Source organism: Terrapene carolina, unplaced genomic scaffold (genome assembly GCF_002925995.2).
Source record: "Terrapene carolina triunguis isolate 2854851 unplaced genomic scaffold, T_m_triunguis-2.0 Scaffold85, whole genome shotgun sequence".
NCBI classification, from domain to species: domain Eukaryota; kingdom Metazoa; phylum Chordata; order Testudines; family Emydidae; genus Terrapene; species Terrapene triunguis.
The window spans coordinates 35569258-35595082 of NW_020664436.1; the positions used below are offsets into that span (position 1 = coordinate 35569258).

Sequence of the window (25825 nt, forward strand, 5' to 3'; positions counted from 1 at the left end):
TATTGGATACTGCTTCTCCCTGCCCTGATTTTAAGTTGTATGCCTCTTCGTGTCATGAAGAGTTACAAACGGGGTATAATTCAACATATATGTCTGAATGCATTGTTATGCAAGAGAAAAAGAGATTGTTACAGTAGGTGATGTGGGAGTGGATAGATTACTGTATAAAAAAAAACTAAAGGAAAAATTACTTTTCGTGACACTATGGAATCACATTTCAAACTTGGATTATAATTGTATATACTTTACGTGTCTATGAAACTTGCTGCCATATATTAATGTATTAGAGTGAGCTATATGAAGATAAGCAGTATGCCTATGGGAGTAGTAATTCTCAAGTAACTCTGTACTGTGATTGAAGAAAGGGGGAGGATACTAACAGTGTAATTATGCAGCAATTCCGGATAAATTGATTATTAGCTTTTTATGATCATACTAACAAAGTCAATGTTCCGAGATGAAACAGCAAAAATATTCTGTTTGAATATTCAACAATGAATAATATAAACAATATTCAGTAACCAGCTGATCACCAGGTGAGTGGTGGACAGGAGAGAGTCGATGTGGCTGAAACCAGATAAATCCTGAAATTTAAATGGCCATCTCCCACCAGTTATAAGAATGGATGTGCTGTATTAAAGCCTGATCCACTTCAATGGGAGTTCCAGGAGCTAAGCGCCTCTCAGAGTGAGATACCATTAGTGTTGCAAGCATGCAATAATACATACAATATCAAGGAGCATGTATGTGTTTATTGTGGATGCCTGTATCACTTGGGTGCATTGTGCCTTTACCCAGAAGAGAGAATTACAGGTAGTTAGTACAGATCCATTTCTTCAAGTTGGTTTGGGCTTTAACAAAAATCTCGTGTGTCACTTTTTCTAATATTCACTTTATGATCCCTGACTGTAGCAAGTGGAGTGGATACCTGCTGAGTCAGCACTATCACCAGCTAATCACATCGTCTCCTTTTAAGATCATCTTTTTATAAGTAATAACTGGAATCTATTCTCTGTGATCTCAGAAAAGAGTCTTCCAAAAGGAGAGTAAATTACTGCATCACTTGATTAATAGTAAAGATTAATATTTTTTTAAGTCATAATCATAAGGGAGGGGCAGAGAATAACTATTATTGCAGTTTCTTGTAACTGGTTTGTTTTTTGGTACACCACATTGAAACTAGAACATTATTCAAGAACACCCATCACAGTGCTTAACAAGATTTAATGTACATTTATTCTTAACATGTGGAACATATAAAGATTTTATACTGAATAAATGATATTCATTAAGCCAGAGGAAAAGGAGGAATTTACATCAAGTTTTTTTTCCTTTTTAAACTACATTATCTTGAAATACAAATGCGGATTCTCATCACTGAAAAATCTTTGAAGTTGTGTTTCTTCCTTTTTTTCTGTATATTTTTTTTGTCTGTAGACTGGTAACCATTTTCTTAAATCAATCCATACGTAACCATTTCCACACCTTGATTTATAAAGCAAATTGTGATCGGCTGCTCTCCCGAAATAGAGCATGACTTTATACATACAGAAACTTGTACATTACCCTCGGGTTTTTTTGGAGATATGGCCCAAATGAAAGGAAAAAAAAATTCTACTGTCACTTTGGAGTTACCACATCATGGAAAAAAAACTAAAAACTTTGTACTTAAAAAAAAAAGATGAGGGCATGTTTAATGTACAACTTCTATATACATCACGGCCCTTAGGCAATAAAAAAAATATTTAAAAAAATGATTAAAGGAATTGTGAAGAACTGTCATTGTGGAAGGTCAAACAACAGATGCAGACAAGACAGTTCTGGTGAGGAAGCAATTTACGTTTATCGTCATCAGGTTTGTGTTTAAAATCTTTTAAACTTTAAAAACATTTTTTTGTTTTGCTCCTAGCCTAATGTAACCATTTCTCCTGTGGAGAAACCAATATCATTTTGTATTTTGACTACCGACTGACATCCTCGTTGATCCCCTACACCTACATCACTAGAATTTTCTATTGCACAGAGCTTTGGGTGATGGTGTACAGGTTATTTTTATTTTTCCTTTTTTTGAAAAAATAAAACACACAGGAACTTGGTATGTTGGGTTTTTTTTCACCTTTTCATTTCAAAGTGGTGAGATTTCTTCCCCCCATCATACAATGGTTTGCCACAATTTTTTTTTAAAGTCACTAGTTCGCTTCCCAAAAAATATGTAATACAAACATGGAAAAGAACATTGAAAAGGATAATCTATGGAAAAAAAGTGTGACCTTTGAATGTACTAGACAGCAACTTTGGTTAAAAAAAATAAAATAAAAAGATGTACTTATACACATAGACAGCAAATATTAATTTCATAACTGTTCAAATTAATAATTTCTTTAATTTCCAATTGGTAAATAGTGAATGGGGCAGAGGAGCAAAGATTCTTTTTTTTCTTTCTTCCTACGCTGGATAAACAAGAACAGAAAACAGCCAGTTATATGTGACCCTCTAATCTCCACTCACACATGCTTGGCTTCTCACTTATGTCATAACTGCCCAATCTGAAAAAGTACATCACAGATGACAGATGCAACCAGAGAGTTCAGGACAGCAGATATTGAGATATCCAGCAAACGACCCTCATGCAAAAGGAACTCTGAGCGGTTCTCGTCCACTCTAGCCATGGCTAGCAAAGCCTTGGCTGCCCTGCACATCATGTCTACGCTAGGTGGCTCCAGAGGTGGAGGCTGCATGTGCATGAGGTTATGCTGGCTCTGTTGGTACTGGGCCATAGTGACCCCATCCTCCAAGAAACTTATCAAATTTCCAATGCTTCCCTTCTGCACAGCTATTGCCCTTGCTGCTAACATGTCCCCCTGGGCAAGGTTCGATAAGAGAGCCATGGACATTTCTCGGCAGACTGGGTTTTTGCGGTCCCCAACGTACCTAACTAAAGTAGCGTAGAGTTTCTCCTGACGACTGAATGGGGGAGTGGCCAAGATAAGGTCCACATTATTGTCTTGGATACTGAGCTTACACAGGGTCTCCAGCACAAGTCTTTGAGGCGATAGGACTGAGTTGGGCCCCACAGTTGGAAAAGGATCCTGTGCCTCTGCAGATGGGCACACCATCCAGTGCAGCAAGCCATCCAAAATTGGCAAACAGATGCTTTCTGTATAAGCAGACAAGTCTAGCTGCCCAGAAATGTTGGCTAATGTGACCAATGTATTATCCCTCAAGACCTCGAGGCAGTCCCACCACCACTCATCCTTGCTGCAGGCCACCCCTTTGTCCTCCTCTTCCTCTTTCTCATATGTCTGTGGCGCTCGCTTTCTTTCCGGATGCTCATGGTGAAGGAGGATCAACTTTCCCAGGATCAGCACCAAGCCTGGATGTTTGGACATTTCGGCGTCATTGCCAGGCACAAAAGACAAGCTACGGACAATATTTGACACACAGATGCAGCGTTTAGCCAAGGAGTCTTGCCAATGAGTTATGGTGCATAGAGGAGTCTCATCCCGGCTCCTTGGCTCATCTTCTAGCAGTTTAATATTCCGGTGGCTTTTGGCTTGATGGATCCCAAAGGGAAATTTACTGCTCTCTGTCTGGGAACCAGGGTTTGAATCTTCAGGCAATGCTCCTGGTCGAGCTGACAGGACATCATCGATGGTAGCTGTTATACTTTTTTCCTGTTGTTCTTCAGGTTCACCTTTCCCCTCCAGATCCTTCTTTTTGCTTGGAGAGTTCAAGGGCGGAGGGGCCCTCCTTCGTGGAGGAATCTCCATCTTGCTCTCAAAGTGAGTCTGGATGTGTTCAGTAGTATCACCCCCACCAAGCTGCCAGTGGAGAAGCCCACTGTTGAATTCCTGAACACGCCCCAGTTTGTCAGATCTGTCAACAACAAATAGATTATTTTTCTTTACAATCTTTATTGGCAGCTTGTCAAATTTACTGGCTTGTTTTGGCCTCTCACTTGGATCAGCAATGGCACTGGGAGTGGCAAAAACAGTGCTCTTTTCTTCTCCTTCTATTTTTTCAATTTCATCTTCCTCCTCCTCCTCTTCATCCTCCTCCTCATCTTCATCAAAGTAGTCAATACATTCATCATTTTCCTCCTCTTTTCCAGTATCCACTGCCAAGGACTGGCTGTCCTCCTTCTTGACTGCGTTGTGATCAAGTGCTTTGTGACCTGGATCTCCCACTTCATATTCCATAAGGATTCCAAAAATGTCAATCAGGCATTTTCTAAAATATTCTACCAAAAGCTCAAGAAATCCAGATAACTGGAGAGAGAAAAAATAAAACACAAGTCAAAAAATCAGATGAACATTTTAGACTGCATGGAATTTGTTAGTAGCAATGAGCATATTCCAATATGTGTTAACTATGTATGCTAAACAATCTGTTCCAGCTTGTATTTAGCAGTGACACTCTGAGTTAGTTTCCAGACCTGAAGAAGAGCTCTGTGTAAGCTTGAAAGCTTGTCTCTCTCACCAACAGAAGTTGGTCCAATAAAAGATATTATCTCACCCACCTTGCTTCTGTAATATCCTGGGACCAACCTGGCTACAACAACGCTGCATACATATTTCTATGAACATTTTCACACATCCTACCAACTACTGACAGCCAAGCCTTGAATGACAAACATTTACTAAGGGAAATTCTTCTTCCCTTCTGTCCATTCCTGAATTGGTGTAAACTGTCATAGCTCCTCCGACTTCACCTGAGCTAAGATGATCTACATACATTAAGGACCTGACCCACTGTCTCTAAACCAACTTTCCAATATGTGGGACTCTGGCAATGCTGATTCTAGGAGTTGATATTCTCCCCCCTGTGAGATGTATATAGCAGAACAGTTTTCATTATGTCCATGCATATTTGAAAGCTGTTACCGGCAGGCAGTTCTCTATGCTGTAAGATACCCTCAAAAGTAGTTTTCGTTTGTGTTTAAACCTGGATTAATGTGTAATTATTGCACTACTGGAGGGCAACACTTGGATTCCTGGTGCTGGTTCACCCTTTATGTCAAAGATGAATTACTGTTACTACATTCAGTCCCAAACATCTGCCTATTAATTGTTCTTATTAACTATGGAATAATAATCAGGGATCCTAGAAATCCATTTGCCATGGAAAAACATGGAATTTGCATTTTTACAGAGAATCTTTAGTTTTTACATTTTGTGAAAAAATAAAAACATGTATTAACTACTGACTAAATTTTACTGAAATACCACTGTCACTTATTCAATGCACGGAACCTCCCTCTCTTGTTGCTGATTTCTGAATGTGCTTAAAATTAACATGCTCCAATAAACTGCTTCCGGTGTATTCAGGTTATTCAATGGTGTATAGGGGTTAGTGTTTTAATGGAGCTCAAATTTCATTTCAGCCTTCAGATGTAATTTAAGTTATGAAAAGATGCCGAAAACTTTAAAAATCACCCCTAAAGACCATGTCACTGAGTTTGGCAAGGACAAATTTCATGCTGATGATAATGTGTTGTTCTGTACTGTATGCAGCAAGGCTGTAGATTACATTCGAATTGTAGAACACATGGAAAGTGCTAAACATAAATGTTTATGACAAGAATGGAAAGGAAAGGAAAACAAGAGGCTCAAACAGTGGGGCCATTGACAACAGTAAAGAAACAATGCGCTGTGACTGGATTATTCCAGTGTTTTTGTGCATTTAAAAAAAACCCCTATTTTCTGAAAATATAGAATACAGACACAGAAGTATTTGGTATACGTAAGAAATACAAATTGAAATTCTATTTATTTTATTATAATGATTGATGGCACTGGTAGGCTTCAAACTTACTTAATTGTAAATATATCAATAAAACATTGTGTTCAACTGATACATATATATATTGTGGCTTGGGAAACTGAAGTTCAGCGTTTAACTTTAATCATGGAAAAGCACAGATTTTTATGTTTTTTTTATTGGAGAATGTTGCTTTTTTCTATCATGGAAAACTAGGATCCCTGATAATAACTATTCAGTGAAAATATATACTTTTCTCTGGATGTCCCATCTTACATCCAATTTCTATTTTTCTACAATAGTTTTATTTTATTGGGTGGACAAATACGTTCATATTCCATGGCTCTCTTAAGACTTCCAAACCCTCAACTATTTAAAAAAACCCCACCCCAAATAAAAATCTACATTTAACAACTGCAGAAACATCATATGGAATCTTGATCAGCAGTTCAAATCAAGCCCAAGACAATAATACCCAAAAAATCATAACTAACTGATGGCTGTACAGTGTTTTGTGTGAAATAAATTGAACGTTTTAGACCCAAGTCTATATTAAAAATTCCCACCAAACTGGCACAGAACCCCAGCAAAAAAGCCAAGGATTTAATGGGTCATAGAAACTAAATTTAATAGAAACTAAATAGACTCTATTCTACATAGCATAGGTTCTTATACCATACTCATCACCATAGTATCTGCTACCTTGACTTCTAGAACAGGGCTGAAAAACACTGGAAGTACTGTAGGAGAAGCTTACACCATTAGATCTTGTGTTATACATGGCTTGTAGATAAATAGTGGATTTTGGTTTTAGCAGCATTATCGATCTGACACCTTCTGTGAAAACGTAATTCCTCATTTTTTTTAAATCAGTATCCTGATATGCCCGGTGCTAACAACCAATGTGTGTTTTTAGTGTACCTGACCTGAAGAATACCTCAAATCAGTTTCATGCACAGTTTTGTAATGCCTCCCTTTTCTGCAACACCCACTTTGCCACACCACTGACCTATTGTAGTTTCCCTGGATTGCCCATACGTCACAGTAATGAGTATGTATTCATGGACATTGCCTTCTCCCAATGCTGCAATGCTCCTATCCCTCAACTGTCCATTTTCACAAGGGATACTCCTCATTTTAAGCTTATAATTTACCCCATCCCACACTAGTCTGGGTTCCTCTTGTAGTTCATTGATGTTCAATCAGCAAAATTGAGGTTATAGAATCTTTTAATTTACATTTTTAATTTAAGCTAATGATAATTAATTTTAATGGACTCACTCAATCATTTTCCTGTGTCCCTCAATTCGGATTTTTGACTTTATCAGGTTGAGAGGTAAAGTGCCATCTCACCTACCTGCGAAAGGTTGAAAGTAGCAACAGTGCTGTCATCATACAGAAGAATATTAATAGTGTCTAGAGCCCAGGTACTTTCAGCCAAAAGGCCAGATTTAAGAGACATCATCACTCGCCAGGCCTCAGGAGTTACTGGAGAATGAGAGAAGAAAAAAATATTAGAAGCAGTGCTTTCTAGAGGAGAGCTGATGGACTTTCAAGAGAAACTTCTGACATGCTGACTTTAGAGAATACAAACAAGGTGGTCTGCTAAACAGGGTGTGCTCAGGTTCTACATTATGGCACTGAGCATCACTGCTTCCACCATGTGGTCCAGTTCATCTTCTGCCTTTCTGGCAGAGCAGATGTGAGCCTTGTTTCTAGTGTTTGAAACTGGCAGTTTTTCTTGCCTTTCCTCGTGGTGAGATACTTTTACTAATGTTTGAGTAGTCGAAAAAATCTATGAAACAAGTTAAATAAAACAAAGAGTCCAATGATCATTTTGTTTCTGCCCTTTACTCCTGTGTTGGGGTAGCAGCTGGAAGGAATGCTGAGTGTATCTTTATCACACTGAGATGTATTTAATTGGTAAAGCACACTGAAGAGATCATACAGTAAAGTATTCAAAAGCAGTGAAAACAGCCAGGTATCTCAATGACGGCTATGCTGGTAACTCAGGAACTTGGCTGAGGAGACTGATATGATGGAAGCTGCAACTAAGAGGGCCTCACATATGTCATCTACCATCAGTATGGGGCAGAGGAAAGGACAGAACGGAACAACAGAAAGGACATGAACAGAAGTGGGAACTTGAACGAGTGAAGTGTAGTAATGGGTTCAGTCAAAATAGGAAATTTTTGGGAATAATGTGGAAAAAAATTATAAACTCTCAATTGTACAAGAGTAAATATTATGGGAGTGAGCACTAAATCATAGTTGATGCTATAAAACAATCTCCCCCCAAAAGATTAAAATAATTCTTTAATTTAAAAAACAGTCTTTCTTAAGATTATTTGAGTGATTTTTAAGAATATTTTCCATGCTCGTCTATGAGATTCAACCCGGGTCTATCCAAATGTTAAAGAAGTCCCAAATGTGATAAATATATAGTGCATGACTCAAGTCACTGAGGATGAGGATCTTACACTAACATCCCTGCACTGGACAGACGATTACACAGCATGCCAAGTCAGAATGGCCTCTTGAATCTTACCAGTATGATTTCACACTAACATGTTTCCACCTTCCCACAAAATATCACCTCTAACAGCACATTCCTATGAGATACCTAGGAGATAACTTCAAGTGCATTCGCCCCTCAGCCACAGAAAACCCATCTCCACCAATAACACAAAGCCTTGCCATCAGAGTTGCAGGGGAAATTCTTATCCTGGCTGGATATAAGGCTTGCCATTAAAAAACAAAAGGCCATTTAATGAAGGTGTGTGAATGTCAGTAAACAGTGCAACAACACTGTGCTTTGGTATGCTTTCTGTGCCACAAGAACAAACTTTGCCCAACTGATGGTTGTACTGACCATTCCATAGGTGCTGTAGGTAGCAGCTAACATATGGAATTTGAGAGTCTAAACTGCCTTAATACAAAGAGAGACCTGTGGAGACTACAGGGCTCAACATTCCATGCTCCTTTTGTTCCCAGCTGCTGATGTCCAATGTAGCATTTGCTGAGCTGTATTTGACCTGTGGGATGACCACCCATGCTGTACTATTTTTTTGGTGCTATTATGTTTTAACAGACACAATCACTTTACATTTAGCTGAGTTAACTTTCTAAGCAAGGTCATAAACTCAAAGTGGAAAAAGAAAATCAAAACTGAAACCAGATTCTTTATAACTATTTCTGTATTTAGACCTTTGTTTGATGCTCACCAATATCTTTTGAGGTAATCTTTCGTCTTGGTTTTAAGACTGGTTGCGATGCTTCTACGGAGCCTGGAGGGAAAGTAATTTCTCGCCTAATTGGTGGTGGCTGGGGTGGAGGTCCTGTGACTTGTGACACTGGAACTGTGGGTATAACCTTCTGCATCTTCATAGAGGGTAGGAAAGGAGACTTGCTTGGAGACATACGGTTCTCTAAAGAGCGCTGGAAGGATGCTGGACTTGGAGCCCTAGAGATGTGGTTTGGCATTGAGGGTGGTGTCTGGTAGGATGACTGAGGAGGTCGAGTGATAGGCTGCATGGAGGCTGAGGATGACATGTAAGAAGGCTGACGTTGGTTGACATGAGAAGGCCACTGACTCTCATGGTTTATTCTCTGGTCAGGTACCATCATATCATCAGTGCGGTTCATCCCTGGATAGGGTGGGGCCTGTGCAGGGCCTCCAGGGCCTTGCCTGTTCTGGTAAGGGTAAGGCATATCATTTCGTGTTGGCCACATATTCTGCTGAGGACCTTCACTGGTGGATGATGACTGCATGGGGCCACCAATCATCTGTGGGGGTATTCCATGCTGCTGGATTTGTCCGGGGCCCTGCATCCTCTCCCTGTTATAAGGATATGGATACTGTCCCTGGATAGGCCTCCTGTCTGATCCAGAGTAAGTGTTGCTGTACTGGTTATACATTTCTTGCTGCTGATTGCCATACTGCATGTTATACATATCCCCTTCATGGCGTTTTGCTGGAGGCCCATACATGCCATCCATATGACGCTTATAGTTCTGAAAAAGAATGTTTTGGAGAAAAAAGCTCAATCATATTGACAGTCAGGAGTGATATTTAATATGTAATTAAAAAAAATTACTGGCATCCTTAGATTCCATGACACTAATATAACGGCAGCATTTCAGAATGAGCACGTTACACAGGAGGTGGTAAAATAGTAATTTTATAATTATTTTTTGAACAAAAGGTTTGTTTCTTTTCCTATCATACAAAACATGTATGAACTGGCAGAAAGCTCATTTTAAAAATCTAAAATTCTTAGGACTGCACAGAATGCTGCTTATAGAGTCAAGCTAGCAATGCTATGGTTATGGTTGAGCCAGCTTGCATTTTAAGACCCTACTTTGATGTGCTTATAAACTTATATTTTAAAAAAATTACCTCTGGCTAAAATTTCTCATGTTAGCTCTCAATCCAGGGGTGAATTTTTTGCAAGTTTGATAAAATTCTATTGCTCACTTAGGACACATCTAGGCATGAAAAAGAAATGATCTTCACCAGCTAAGGTATTTTTTCAGTTTTTTTATGCTCAAACTACCAAAAAAAGTCTTTTTAAAGTTTCAGATTTGTCACAGACTTAGTCTTCTTGGAGGACAAGTTTTGAAAGCCTTCTAACATCCCAAAGCACGATGCTTCTGCAAGTATGTATCCAGGACACTGGAGTTTGAAACAGAGTATAAGTCAGGCAAAACAGGCTGACTGGTGGGAGAAACACCCATCTCAGTTATGTCTGGTGTTCCAAAACCTCCACTCATCCCTGCCAAGAAGATGAATCCCTCTCCCTGAATCCCCTAATCACATTTCATGTCTGATTATTCCAGCAGTTAAATTCAAATATTCTATTTTATTCTAGATAGGTGCTTATATGGTGCTCATCACTGTAGTAATGTACTCCTGGAAGGTGTTCAGATAAGTCACATGACTAACATCTGTCATGTGTGGTTCTTTATGTCTCTGAGCATCCTCCCTCTGAAGGGGGAGAACTGTGGGCACAATGTAGTGTTTTGTTTTGATAGGGGTTGATATTTTGTTTTAAAAAGTACATGCTGCTCTGTGTTTATGTTAGAGAAGGCAGGGCGAAGAACTGCACCTTGCACTTTGAGTGGAAGGTGGAGAGGTTTGTAATGGTCTTTAGTTCCTGGGGGAGTTTGCTTCACAGTTCAAGCCACACTGAATGCCATGAGGCAAAAAATGTGAATTAAATGTGCAGTTTTTTGAATATATGATCTATGGTAAGCTCAAAGTTATGGCTCCCACAGAAACCTTAACTCAGTCACATTGCACAATGTATACTAATGTACTAAAGTTAACATCATATAAAATTCTATATGCATGCAATGTGGGTCAGTTAGAATTGCTCTGGGAACCATTAACTCTCATTTTCTGACTTTGGTGCATGTAAAGTCCTAACCACTGAATTGCATGAACGTTTTAATTTGCCACTGAGTTGTCAAGCTATTTCAGAAACAAAGGGTCCATGGCCAGCTTTAGGTCCTACACATCTATGTAATATACTGGGTCTGTGACATGAACTCTAATGCAAGACACAGAAAAACAGGCATCATGTAAAAATTGTCTAAGTTGAACCACAATTTCAAATTCAATGGTTATGCATAAATCCACTTAGACCCTGATCCTGCAACACTTGTGCACATACTTAATTTAAAACATGCGAGTAATCCCACTTCAGTGGGACTTCTGACATGATTTAAAGTTAAACATGGATGTGTTTGCTGGATTGGGATCTCAGACAGTCAGATAACTCAGAGGGAGGATATAGATGTAAAAAGGTGTATAGCAGGACAAAAAGGCAGCATGTCAATGGCACCTCTAAAGGAGGGTCCCACTATGGTAATTCAGCCATTAACTCCCACCCAACCCTACGTCACACCACCAGCCTAACCTTAACTTTGTCCTCTAATATGTGACAAAATATACAAAAAGGTCAAAATAATACATTATTCAGACACTACTGGAAATGGATACCTAGAATAGGAAATGAGATTTTATATTTTCTTAATAATGTTAGTTTGAAAATATTTTTGCAAAGTTTAGGGCGTTCCCGTCTTTAATGAGAACCTTGTTAGCTCATTCCTTGGATACCGTAGTGTGGGGTATCACAGGCTATTTTTGTTATTGATCTTTGTAATTTCTCCACTAAATCACCCCAAATTGCTAAAAATGCTGTTCCTCAGCAAGACCAACAAAACAAATGTGGAGTTTCTTGACCATGACATTTTGGAGATAGTATGAGAGAAAAAAGAGAAGTATAACATTTCAAAAGTGAATTTTAGATACATTTTCAAAACCCTGCAACTTTAGAGCTTCACTTCTGATTTTTACTGAACTTCCTAGAAAACCTCTGCCCCACACTGAGATGTGGTATGTGAAATTTCAGGAAGATAAATTTATTTTTGGGGAATCCTGGCATGTTTGAAAATCTGTCTTATTCTAGCAACCTAGCACCAGCCATAATTACAGAGTGAGTACCAACCGTTTTATCATACATAGAGGTGAAATCCTAGCCCCATTGAAGTCAATGGGATTTCTGCCAATGACTTTAATGGGGCCAGGGTTTGCACACATATTACCAATACATTTTACAAAACCTATGTCTAGAAACAGTACTCATATTTTCCAGCATATTCTGTATATTTTATATATTACAGAAAGGCTCAAATGTTGGAATGTTTAAAATATTTTTTCAGTGTTAGTAATATATTGGAATATATCATCTGCTATACATTCAAAGTACATGTTCTCTCACATGCAGGTTTTATGATAGTCTTGGATTATCTGTGTGACACTCTATGCTAGCCTTAGCAACTATGACGCTTAGGTCTTTCTCTTCCTGCCAGACTTCCTTGGTTTCAGTTGCCTGCCTGACAGGAGTGCTTTCTGCTCTTCCAGTCAGCAACTTTCCTATTTGTCTCTGCAAGCTGGGTGGTGCAATATTATCAGCCTATGAATCGCACTGTTTTGATCTACCTGCTTACTGTACCTGGGGCTTTCACCTGTCATGGATTCCACACCACAGAATCTTTGGATGACCAGATGTCCCGATTTTATAGGGACAGTCCCGATTTTTGGGTCTTTTTCTTATATAGGCTCCTATTAACCCCCACCCCCTGTCCGGATTTGCTGTCTGGTCACCCTACAGAATCTCAACTTTAAATTACACCCTTCAACATAATTAGTACATGGCCTTGTTCTCGCACATCCGCTGCTAAAATGGGCCCTGATTTTGGCCCACACTATGTTGCTCACCTGTGCGAAACTACATGCATTTTAAGAATTTGTTTTAATTTCATATTATAAAGTGTATTTTTGGGGGGTTGATGTTTACAAAATAAATGTCATGAATATAAATGATTCCACCTCTTTTACCTGCTGCTGTGGATACATTCCAGGTTGATGTCCTCCATACGGTGGTTGTCCTGAAGGAGGTCCTTGCCCTGGATACTGCTGCCCATATGGTTCATGCCTAGAATGATGCATTCAAATCAGCACTTAGTACTGTTGGAACTTCCAAGCCACTGGAAAAATGAAATTGCTCTGATGATTCTACACCTTAAAGATGGCCACCACCACGAAACATTCTCTTTTCCATACCACCTAATTTCCATACCAAGACTTTTAACACAGTGATGATAATTTAATTTTGTAGAATGGATGGTGACACCTTTTTGGGCATGTTGCCAAAGTTGTTTGACCCCCTACAAAGATGTCAATGAGAGGAAAATTACGAGACTCAGCAAACCCCCGACCTTCACAAAACCGATTAAATTCCTTGAATTCCAACAGTCAGGAGCTCTCATGTATTGCACTAATTCAGCACTAAGACTATTGGTGGAAGTCAGTCGCAAGGATGTACCAGAAGGAATTACTACACAGAGTATAATAAAGCAATATAGTTGTAACAGAATGAAGCAGGATATATATTCTAGTAAATAAAATATCTGACCTACAGCGCAAAGAGAGTGCGTTCAAATTCTAAAGAGTTTTAAAAAGTGGGTCTCATCAAGAAACCCACTTTATGGAACATTAAAGACTCTACTGAATATAAAAAATATTTTAAAAATTGGTTTAAACTGAATTTGTCATTTTCACTAGACCACAGTAGCACAAAATGAGTTTAAGTACAAACTATGAAAAATATTTCAAGATGCTACACTTATGCGCTGGAACTTTTAATAAATAAATGTATGACGACTAAGGCCCTGTGTAAATAACGATTTCACAGACTGCAAGGAAATAGTGAAATTAGCCCAATACTGTGATTTTTCCAACAGTGGGGAGGCAGAAGCAGAAATGCCCAAGGGATATTGGAAAAATCACAGGGCTGGGCTAATTCGGCTGCTTGAGGGAGACCATGTGTGTGGGTGTGACCACATGGTGCCAGCCATCTGGCTCAGGCTGCCGTTGCTGCATCCTGTCCAGCCAACCAATGGAGAGATTGTCAGTGGTGCTGACAATGTGTGTTGATTAGGAGCCCTGGCCCACCCCACAGCAGCCTCTGGCAGGCCTGGGTGAGACACCATAGGAACTGAGACCAGGATCCACTATTTGGAGCATGAGCAGAGGGTAAGGGGGCTTCTTGCTCAGCAGGGAACCAGAGGCGTTGAAGGGGGCTCTGACCCGGCTGCTCCCACTCCTGCTGGTGACTGCTGTGGGGTGGGCCACGGCGGGGCTTCTAACTGCTGGCTGGCCAGTCAGGAAGCAGCCCACAGTGGCTGGGGCTGGAACTGAGCGTGGAGTGAAACAGGCCTCAATGGCCAGTGCCATGTGGTGGGATGGCCACTTCTGCCTCCCTACTGTTGGAAATATTGCAGCAGTGCCGACCCTGTGAAATCCCAACACTTACCTGTGATGATGATGTAATTTTTTTAAAACTTTCAATTTACATATGCCCTCAATGAGGACACATTGTTCTTTTTTGAGGAATAGTATAGCAGTTAACGAAATACTGTGTCATAAAGTACAGAGTTAAGGTTGCACTTACAAACTTACCTGTGGCACTTCCTGATTTTTTGAGTGCTTAACTGGGCATACTTTTAATTAATTTTTTTTTTAAATGAAACAGAAAATCATTTGAAGGGAAATACATGGAAAGCAGTAAGGATGATAAATACCTGGCGCTGATGGTGGATAGTAAATTGGATTTGAGCTTGCAGTGTGATACGGTAACACAACAAATTTCAATTTCAGTATGGGTAGTGTACACAAAACCATCCTGTCACAGACCAAGATGTTAGCAGTCCCTTTGCATACAATACAAAAGAGACCACACCTAGAATTTTGAGCGCAGTTCTGGACACCAGAATACATTCAAGGGCAATTCAGGAAAAAGGGGCAAAAAAGATGAAAGGGCTGGAGAATTTGACTTCTTAGAAAGAATTAAAAGAACTAACATGGCCTGATTTTCAAGGTGCTGAACATCCACAGCTCTCACTGATTTCTGTGGGTGTGGTAGGTGTTCAATATCTCCGAAAATCAAGCCAGACAGAGAGGTTATCTAAGCAATGTCAAAAGAACTACTTAACTGGTAGGAATTGTCTAGGGTTGTCTGAAATAATATAACAGAGTAATGAGATGAAACTGGGCAAAGGAAAATGGAGGCTATATATCAGGAAATGCTCCTTAAGTGTTAGTGTTACTTAGACTATAGAATGGCCACCACCTGAGCCTCAGAGTTTGTATAAGCCTCAAAGTTTGAATAATTTAAAACTAGAATGGACAATTTGAGAATATAACGTCGTGTACATCCTGTATTGGCACCAAATTGTGTGATTTCCTTTTCTAACACCTATAGCTCTGTGGAAACACAAAATCAAATAGCTCTCCCAACCCAAAAACAAACCCAAAGGAAAAATCTCTATAGGAACACACAAACAAATAACACACCAAGCTGCTGAATGTTCTGTTTACACACAAACAGTAGCTGCTAGGATTTAGGATTATCTGGGTAATGCAGATATTATAAACAGAGAAATCAATGTTCACCTCTGCTGGCCAGGGTAACGATTAGGAGAGTACATGCTTGGGTCACTGTTTGAAGGCACCATGTTGCTCTGACCAGGTGGTCCCATACTGCCTTCAGGACCCAGCCCATGATCCGACCTAAAAATGACAAAGGAAACCTCATTCTTTAAAAAGCACTTATTCTCCAAAATCGCCAAATCAGTAAAACTTAATGGAAAGGATTCTTCTGGCCTAAGATCTTCTGCTGGGACCTTTAATCTGGCTGACAACACAGCAACATGGCTTTTGTTGAACAAAATGATTACAGTTGTGTTATTCTTTCCCTACTGCTTCAGCCTAGGATTGTGAAAACTGGCCTACTATTAACTTAGGAGACCAATATTGTGCACTACATTGGCTGCCATCAGGAAATGTTAGCAATGAAGCAAAATCGTACAACTAATTGAAGGTAACAATGGGAAAAAAATGTTTCTACAGTTCTAGCTTGCAAAACATACTGCAAAACTCAGTATACCCAAACACTCCCAAACCTTTCTGCTCCCAATGATCAGACATCAGTGATTCTATGGATTTAAAAAAACAACAACACTTTCCCAGGATAAGGAAAAGGGGGGAAAAATTGGTTTTACTTCACTGAAATTTGGACCTATGGGGATCTAAACCTTCAGCCACTGAACCTCAGTACAGAGGATCACTATGGTCACACACTTGAAGAGCAGTGTCCCTACAGCACAGTATAGACCCTGAAATGAAGTTCTAGTCACCAGCAGACCAAAGAAAACATTTTTAAGATGTATATTTTGTTTTTTATATAAAAAAAATCAACATCTTCTGTTTAGGTATGAACAGGGCAAGAGGACTAACACAAGTGCTACTTTAGCAAGCCATAGCACAACACAACAGCGTGCAAAAAGCAGCTGTCAAGCAGACCCACTTGCTGATCAGCTGTAGGTTGAATGACTTCTGAAGTGTGACAACTCTTTTCCTATTAATTTCGGCAAAAAGCTAGACTCTCTCATTACCCGTGGCTTGACTCCCAGTGATTTAGTAAGCAGCTGCAGGAAGTGAGGGCTGCTAGGTTCTCTGTAAAGGACAGTGGGGCAAAGGAGAAGACGACAGGATCGTTTTCACTAACTTCACTGAAGATTGACTCACCTCCTGTCATAGCCACCTCCATAAGAGAACTGCTGCCGCTGGCTCATGCTCATGGTGGACATTGCTCCAGATGGAGTCTGGTTATAGATATCCTGTATTCCACTATTGGGCATTTGTCCAGGGGCCATGAAGGGCTCACTGCTTCCAGGCACTGCAATAATAAGTAAAAATGGAAGAACTGCAAATTAAACATCTTATTTTTGGTGTTCAAAGATGAGCTTCCAAGGTCTGTTAAATGACATCATTTGAAAAAACGCCTGAAGCCCTAACTCTGCCACGCAGAATTACTAGGTGTCTGACAAGCTCTAGGAGAGTGATGAAAGCAAATAAATCAGCACTATCAATAAGATGGAACAGCAAGGTGGTCAGAATATCAAATAACTTCAAATGAAAAAAATCAGATTTGGAATCTCATGTTAGAGAATTAAACCCATCAGGTAGAAAGCTTTCTTCTTCCTCAGTGTCCTAAAGACTCAAGCTGGACTCTGTTCACACTTGCTCTTCTTAGCCCAACAATGTTGACTCAAACTCAAATCTCTAGATATCAGAAAGGCTTATGCGCTAGCCTCATGGCTTTAATTAGCACCCAGAAGCCACAGGGCCGTTTTCTTTCCCTTTCCCAAAATGGGGTTGATATCTGTGCAGAGGATCCTGTATCCTGGAGGTATCCCCCTGGGCAAGGTAGGTAGAATTCTAAGGGTCCAAGAAGAGACTTGGTCAGCACCAGCCATGACATCATTTAGTAACAAAGGATTCAGGGAAGTAGCCCCATCTCACCTCTCTAGTTTGAGATATCTAACATAAAAAAACAGAGGTGAGGGTGAAGGTAAGGAGGCAAAGGCTCGTCTTGGAAAGGAAGAATAGGACTTCTCCAAGAACCAAGCTTTCCACTTTCTGTCACTTGCTGCCTTAGAGCAGGCCAGATTTGTAACTAAAGCAATGGAAAGAATAGTAGGTGAGAGAACTAGGCACCCTTATAATAAAGAATCAAAGAAGCAGTTCTATTAATTCCAGCTAGAGATTGGGTATATGCATGATAAGAGGGTATTTAAAAATGCTACAGGAAGCCCTGGAATTGTTCCCCAGGTTTTGTATGCAATCACCACCTTGCCAAACTCTTTTATAAATGCAGAGACACCATCAGCAGAATGAGCTGAGTGAGGGAACAGATCTGAATCACATGTGATCATCTTTCCAAGAAGCCTGAGATGATATGACAAAACTGATTTTCACTTGTGACCTAATCTAAATGAGAAATAAATGGGTATGTGCAGTAAACCAACCTGATCTCAAGATGACCGTGGAAATCAAAATAAGTTTAAGCCAGAAAGGATGTTATTTCCCCTGAAGTTCTGCTGTACCAGGGTCCAGGGCAAAAGGCATGGGATTTAAAGGAAACATAAGGCCTCTACCCAGCTGCTGTTCCAAATGGTCTCATCAGCATCACTTTCTCTCTCTTTTTTTAAACTAGTGACGCCAGTACTTCACCACTTCTTCTCCTCTCCCTGTTCTTTGTCCTTTTCCTCTCTGTTACCTCATCTTTCAGCTGCCACTTCATACTCTTAAACCTCCATCATCTGCTCTTCTCTCTTCTGCTCTTATGAACTGTGAACCTCTTCCTACCCTCCCCCTTTCCTATACACAAACATGTAGGAGAACAGTTCAAATTATTCTTTCCTAAGATACTTTAAAATTCACAGAAAGACCCTGAGTGAAGTGCACCCGGGGACTGAGTTAGCTTTAGTGTTATTCTCATTTTTAACTTTCTAAAACACTAAACTTCGAATTATGTGGCACCTTTCACCACAGGATCTCAAAATGTCTAACAAACATTAATTAATTACACCTTGCAACACTTCTGTGTGCTACACAGTTAAGTATACCTATTTTACAGCTGCGTAACCTGAGGTAAAGAGGTTAGGAGATTTGCTTAAAACTGCACAGTGAATTTGCGTTGAACCATGATAGCACCTACGAATTCTGACTCCCAGTTTCCTACTCTAACAATTAGAAATGCTATCCCATGCTGTAATATAGTTTACTATATTCAAAGATGCTACTAGAGCATTAAAAAACCCCAGGCCCAACTAATTTAACCCGCTGATCCTTAGCGGTATAGTCCAGTCACAAACAGTACTGTGTAGTAGTCCTGAACAACCATTTTGGGATCCCACTGAAGCCTGAAGCCTACACTTATATAATTTAACTTTGAGAGGGGGAAAAATGACCAGAGAAGACTGAGATGTGGTTACACTTCCTTTATTGCCGTGAAGATATGATGTTGCTGATGGCAATGATGCAAAGAGACGGGGAGAGCATGCAAAAAGAGCCACACCAAGCACATCTTGACAAATCAAAATACGTTGCTTGGATGAAATTAGGGAAGAACACACTGAGACTGCCACTTAGTAGATACCTTTTCTTATCCCACCAAAAGGGTCCTTATTCGGTTCATAGGGCATCCTTCCCATCATATCTGGCATGTTCATCCCTTGCTGGTATGGTGCATTTGGCGTCATGGAGTTTCGCTTCGGGAATGCAGAATCACTTACATCAGAAAAGGGATCGTGCACACTAACTGCACTGTTTCTAAATGGACAGACAAAATGGAGGCATTAATGTCATAGGAACACATGAAAGAATTTGTGATACCAGACCAGACTTTGGTCCTTCTAGTGTAGTATCCAGTCTTTGCTAGTAGCCAGCGCCAGATGCCTCAGAGAAAGGTGTAAGAAATGCCATAATAGACAATTATGGAATAACCTGCCCACAGGAAAAGTTTCTTCCTACCCCTGCTTTTTCCTTAAGCATGAGTGATTTTTTTATCCAATCTAATGTGAATGTGCATATTGCCATTAGTCACATAAAAGTTCTCACCTTTTTGGAATCCAGATCAACTGTTTGCCTCAATACCCTGAGGCAATGAGTTTCACACGTTAATTACGTATTGTGTCAAAAAGGTATTTCCTTCTATCAGTCTTAAATAGAGTTATCTTTCAATTTCACTCGGTGTCCCCTTGTTCTGGTATTATGACAAAGAATAAACAGCAGCACTGCATTTACCTTCTCAATACCATTAAATATTATGGATCAGCAGCAACCTTTGTGGCTTCAGCTAGCTTTATTATAAAGCCCTTATAAACATGGCTTGAAAACATGAGTTGCTCTGAGAACTGCCACATTTATTCTGAAGGCAAATGAGAATGTTTTTACAAATGGGAAAAAAATTAATCAAACTGTTTGAATGAGAGGTCATTAAAAAAGGTTTGCTACTACCCCTTCTATCTCTCCACATAGTCAGATCTCTTTGAAAACTTGTGCACCGATTACAGCTGAAGACAAGAGACTATAATTAAGCAAAGTTGTGAATGATTTTGTTGTGGATAGTCTAGATCTCAATCCTGCTCCCACTGACGCTGCTGAGAGTTTTTTGTCATAGACTTTAGTGGCAGAAGGATAAGGTGCTGTGTCTGTACAAGAACATTGCCCTTGGCTGGCTGACTGCTGCTTAATAAAAACACAAGGGTCCTTCTCTATAGAACAGAACGGTCCTCCTGCAGTTACCAGCTAGTTGATAACTAATAGAACTCTCCCTTTAGCTCAGGGGCAGGAGACTGTATGGTTAGAAGTGAAGGAGCATGGTTTTAGTCCTTGCTCTGCACATGTACATGGTTTATGATGGAAAGGACCATTATAAAGATGATCATGATCCCACTTTCAACTCAGAAAAATCCCCATGTTTAGAAATTTTAAGGTTAAGTATCACTGACAACTGAAGCATTGATTATCAACTCAGGAATTCTGTTTTTTCCAAATGTACGTTATTACGGGAATAGAAGGCAGAGCACTGATAACCATAGTTGCTGCAACTTGTTGCAGAGCAAGATGCAAAATGACCATGCAAAGATGCCCTTGGAAAGAACAAACGTACAAAAACCCTGAATCTGCTTTTCTTTATACAAGTGACACCCTGATGGCACACTGTTCTACTCTATGTAGCAAGGGTAAGAAAGGTGAAATGAAGCATTGAGTTTTCAATACCTGCCGCCCTGCATGGGCGTCATCTGTCCATGAGGTGTTGATGCTGGTGTTGGAGGCTTCAAGTCGCCCGGCACTTCTGTCATGGAATTACTACCAGTAGACTGGGGAGTCTGTGGACCTTGTAGGGAACCAGAATTAGCTGGCAGATTTAAAATAAAGACATATTAGATATATCAAGCAATGTACTAGGGAAGCAGCAATTATCAAGGAGAAAAGAGTTATTTTAAAATGAGTCTTCTACTCTGCTTACACACTATGCATTTCAGTATGTCAGCCTTCCTGAGCATCCTCTGAGATTGGTATATTCAGTGTTGTACTATCCCCCATCTTTTCTAGAACTATGAATTTAGTCCACGGCCTAAAGCAACATGAATGGAAATCATCTAGGCAAAGGAGGACCTTTAATATAAATAATAGGTCAGAGGGTACCCTGTTCATAAAATGACATAACTTCATCACATAATCAGTACCACAATACAAATATTTATATAGCAACTTTCACCCTGAAGGATTACTTTACTAACTCAACTGATACATAAACACTATATCAGGAGAACTTCATAATTTCATCTACCACTGAAATGCATCTCAGAGGTGAAATGTGGCAGCCAGTTAACAGTGCACAGCAACCTTACACAACCTATAAGATAGGATGAGAGAAATACTCTATGGAAAGAATACTGTATCCTTTTTTAAATATAGAGGGAACTTTAGTTAAGAAGAAAGCAATTACCAAAAATAGAATTTGAACAGAACACTGTGCATATCTTGTGAAAATAGCAACAGAAAGTTTAACAAGTGTTAGGACCTTGGTTTTACACATCATTCAAACAAGTACAGTATGAAAGGACATTGAAGTTCTTTGCTTCCACTCTGCACTTTCATAGCTGGTATTCTGCAGATGTCTTCCTCTGAACCATTTATTTCAAGGAAAAGGTATGCCCATGCTTAGTGTGTATATCTAGATTAGGTAACTCTGCAAGGCCACCCATTTCATCTGCAGCTGCACTTGTACTGAGATCTCAATGAGGGATCGAGAGCATTTGCACCGCCAGCACTCTTTCACCTTGTTAAGTGGCTACATTCTTACTATAATTACAAGGAGAGAGAGAGAATTCTGTGAAGAGTTCTATTCCAATGAGAATGAGCAGTTATATATGACCCAATTAACTGAAGATATTATACAAAGCTGGTGATGGAATACATGCCCAGTGTACCTTTTAAGTAAACCTATAGATACCCTTTTAACGTTAATACCAGACGGACATTTTCACTGCATGAGATATTAGAATATTTTCCCAACTAATTTAGTTTTAGAAATCTGCTAGATGAGACTATACAAGTCCATGTATAAGCTTTGGATCTGATTTGCCAAGCCCCCCTATTGACTTCAGTGGGAGTACCACCTGAGGGGGGCTTGCAGGATCAAATCCTTTAATGTAATTGCTGTAAACAAAGATTCACCAGAAGGAAAAACACAGAACTCTAGAATATTTAGAAAAAAAATCTTAACTTAGCCTTAACTTTGCATTTCCTGTTTTTTTTTTCCTAGCTGGCTACAATCTGTCTTCCTAGCGCCTGGCCTGTCTGCATGTGCTCAATGACTAAATGACAAAAATGTGTACACTGCTTCTAGGAGAAAAAACAGAAGGAGGCAGCTAGGGTTAATCTGTTCTGATTTCTGGGAAGGGACAGTGGGTCAGAGTTGGCCCCAAATCCTAGGAATCACATCATCTTGATGGATGCAGCTCACTCTTGCTTGAAGGATGCCTTGCTTCGTTTTGCTTCATTCACATCTGTATTGCATCTTGCCAGTATCCGGAAATAATTCCTGCTCCTGAAACATCAGGACCTTTGCGCAGCTTGTTTCTTTAGTCCTAATGATGCTATCCTTGGTCCTCAACTTTCCCAACTGTATTTGGTTTATGCTCATATAGTAATGAAGTTCTAAAAGCTTTTAAAAATCACTGAGCCCATTAATATATTAAGAAAACCAAAACAAACACAACACAAAACTCATGTGCAATTAACGTTACATTTGACTGGGAACTTTGGGTACATCTACCCTGCAAAAAACCCCCACTCTTGTGGCAGCAAGTCTCAGAGCCTGGCTTGCACTATGGGGCTAAAAGAGCAATGTAGATGTTACTGCTCAGGCTGGAGTGCGGGCTCTGACACCCAGTGAGGGGGGAAGGTCTCAGAGCCCAGGCTCCAGCCTGTGCCTGAACATTTACACTGCTGTTTTTAGCCCTGTAGCATGAGCCCCGCGAGCCTGAGTCAATTGACCTGGGCTCTGAGACTCACTGCTGCGGGGTTTTTTTTTTTTTTGGCAGTGTAGACATACCCTTCGGGTGCTACTGCAATACACATTTAAATAATAATACTAATGAAAATCACCATGTGAAAACACAACAAACCCTTTGACTAAATGAAAGAAATCGAGTGATTCAGCTGTCACACCCCCTCCCCCCTCCACCTTACATCTCAAAGTATCCACTGACACCAGGCAAATTCTACATTACTTCCCTGAAAAGTGAAAAAAACTGAAACCATTTCTGAGTTAAGTTATACAGATTTTTAGAGTCAATATACTAGAACCAGGTAAGCATCCTAGCATGGCCCCATGCTATTTACTATAAAATACAATATTGCCTCACCCACTATATTTCAAGCTTCTCTCATGATGGGCCATTAAGTGCCAATTAAATGTTTCCCTAACCCACCCTGGGCAAGAAGAACTTAATTCAGATCTAAAAAATAAAGCTGACAGCAGTTAAAATATATTTGCAGTATTTATGGGTTGCATAAATACACCACATTTTTATTATAAAATAATAATACTCTGTTTTATAGTATGTCCTTATATAAACATGTCTGACTCAAAAAATCAGAAAGCAAAATGAGATACCCAGCTGAGAACTTGTAAGCCAAATTTCTACCTGCTGGCTGTTTTAAAAAAAATGAATGGTAACAAACAGCTGAAAAAATGTGTTGTACAATAGAAATGCCAATACCAGCACAGTGAATGCAAGCTTCCCGAAACTACTTTGTCAATGTGCCTCAACTTTGACCTGGCAGGAGCACTTCTAGCGATGTGACAGCATTACAGTGTCTGTGCCTGTTAGGTTGTGAGGTGCCTACAAGGACATAAGTGTGTGTGATGTGGATCCTGGTCCACTAGAAAATGGACAGAGAACAACTGGTAGGCCACTGAACAGTTAATCTATGGTTTTTGAAGAGTGTTACTGTACAAAACACATTCTTCACAGCAGAAAAATCTAAGCTCCTCACTCAAAACAATGGTTATTATAGACAGGGCGGACAGAATTGCCTATTATTAAGGTTCCCCGACACTTCTCATTATTATAAGACCCTGTTTTCAGCTGCTTATAACTTTGCCAAACTTTAACCATTTGGGCTGAAATTTTTCAGACCAGGTATCTGCTTCGGGATGAATTTTTTGTTTGTAAAGTTTCAGTCAAAATGGTTTAGTTGTTTCTGGGAATAAAGCTAAGGGAAAATACATCGTTTTACCCATTAAAAAAAATCTGGCAAGTATTCTTACAGAAGCTTTAGTGCACTCATGCTTTGGAACATGGACTTTAAATCTGGTGTGAGGCGATCTTTGTGTCAGTAGTGTGCCTTTTGCTGCCTTTGTGAAAGTCTGCCCTAGTCCTAAGCCTTTGAAAAGATCAGTTTGCACATGCTCAGGAGTGACTTGCTAGACCACAGCTTAACTCCCCCAAGTTCCTGTCTGCACTGAGCATGCTCCAGTCTCGGTCTGGGCGGGACTTTCCCTGCAATTTCTGCTCCTGGTTGCTCTGGGCTGTGCTGGATCTGGGTCTGGGCTTGGAACAAACAGCAGCAAGTCCATCTCTTCTGTGCTCTCAATGCTCCTCCTGCTGGGCCCAGGCAGATGGGGAAGTTGCCTGAACTGAATGAAGAAAGGAAAAGACCCAGACCAGGAAGGATGCAGGGGTAGTAGACTGGGACAAGGAGCCTGGGAGGGGGGAAGACTGCAATTGGAGGCTGGTGGCGGGAGAGAAGGGTCTGGCAGTTGGGGGAAGATTAAGACTTGCTGAGCAAAGAAACTAGGACTGAGACCCAGGAGGAAACAGGGGTGGGAGGACTGGGAACCAGCAGGTCAGGGGACTGAGTTTGTCTGAGGGATTACGGGGGGAGACTGGAGCTAACTGGGACTTGGAATCAATGGGGGGAGAGAAGTTGTCGGGGGGGAGACATAAGATGAAGACAGTGTGAGGGAATAGCTAGGACTGGCTGGGCAAAGAGAATGGGAAGAGGAGCTGGATGTTGGGGGACACTGAGATTGGATGAGAAGCCAGGGGAGGGAGACTGGGACTGGCAGCTAGCGCGAATGTGGAAGTGACTGGACATCAGAGGAAAGGAGATGAGAGACAGACTGGATGAGGAACTGGGAGAGGCGAAACTGGGACTGGCTGGGCAAGGAGACAGGAACTAATGATGGGGTGAGTGAGACTGGGATGGGGAGTTTAAAGGGTGGACTGTCTGGGTAACGACACCGAGACTAGGATGAGAAGCCTGAGGTGAAGATACTGAGACTGTCCGAATAAGAAGAATGGAACTGGGACAAGGAGCCAAGGGTAGGGAAGAGACAGGACAGGAATAGCGCAGAGGGAATGCAGCAGAGAGGGTCAAGGCAGAAGAATCTGTGCCCGCTACAGCACATTCCTCTCCAGAGACTGAAATGGAGCCAAGATTCCTGAGTCTCATTATTCCTCTGCTGTTGGCAAATATCTGTGAAACCAACTGGCAAAACAACTCATCGCCCTCTAGTGCTGGTCACATAGAGGATGACAACCTACTATTGCTATCAGTTATTCCATTAGC

General features: G+C 40.4%; 1 protein-coding gene across 8 annotated transcripts in view; it reads right to left on the bottom strand.

Moving 5' to 3' along the window:
* Nucleotides 1-1139: 1139 nt before the first annotated feature.
* Nucleotides 1140-25825, bottom strand: part of ARID1B (AT-rich interaction domain 1B) — a 402254-nt gene continuing 377568 nt past the window's right edge. For all 8 annotated transcript variants that reach the window (XM_024214019.2, XM_024214024.2, XM_024214022.2 and 5 more), the window contains 8 exons: nt 20957-21095; nt 19332-19504; nt 16916-17066; nt 15782-15898; nt 13166-13262; nt 8985-9774; nt 7118-7248; nt 1140-4268 (listed from right to left, as the gene is read on the bottom strand). In XM_024214019.2, the coding sequence (XP_024069787.2) occupies nt 2532-4268; nt 7118-7248; nt 8985-9774; nt 13166-13262; nt 15782-15898; nt 16916-17066; nt 19332-19504; nt 20957-21095 (3335 nt within the window). In that variant the 3' untranslated portion in view covers nt 1140-2531. The remainder of the gene's footprint in view (nt 4269-7117; nt 7249-8984; nt 9775-13165; nt 13263-15781; nt 15899-16915; nt 17067-19331; nt 19505-20956; nt 21096-25825) is intronic.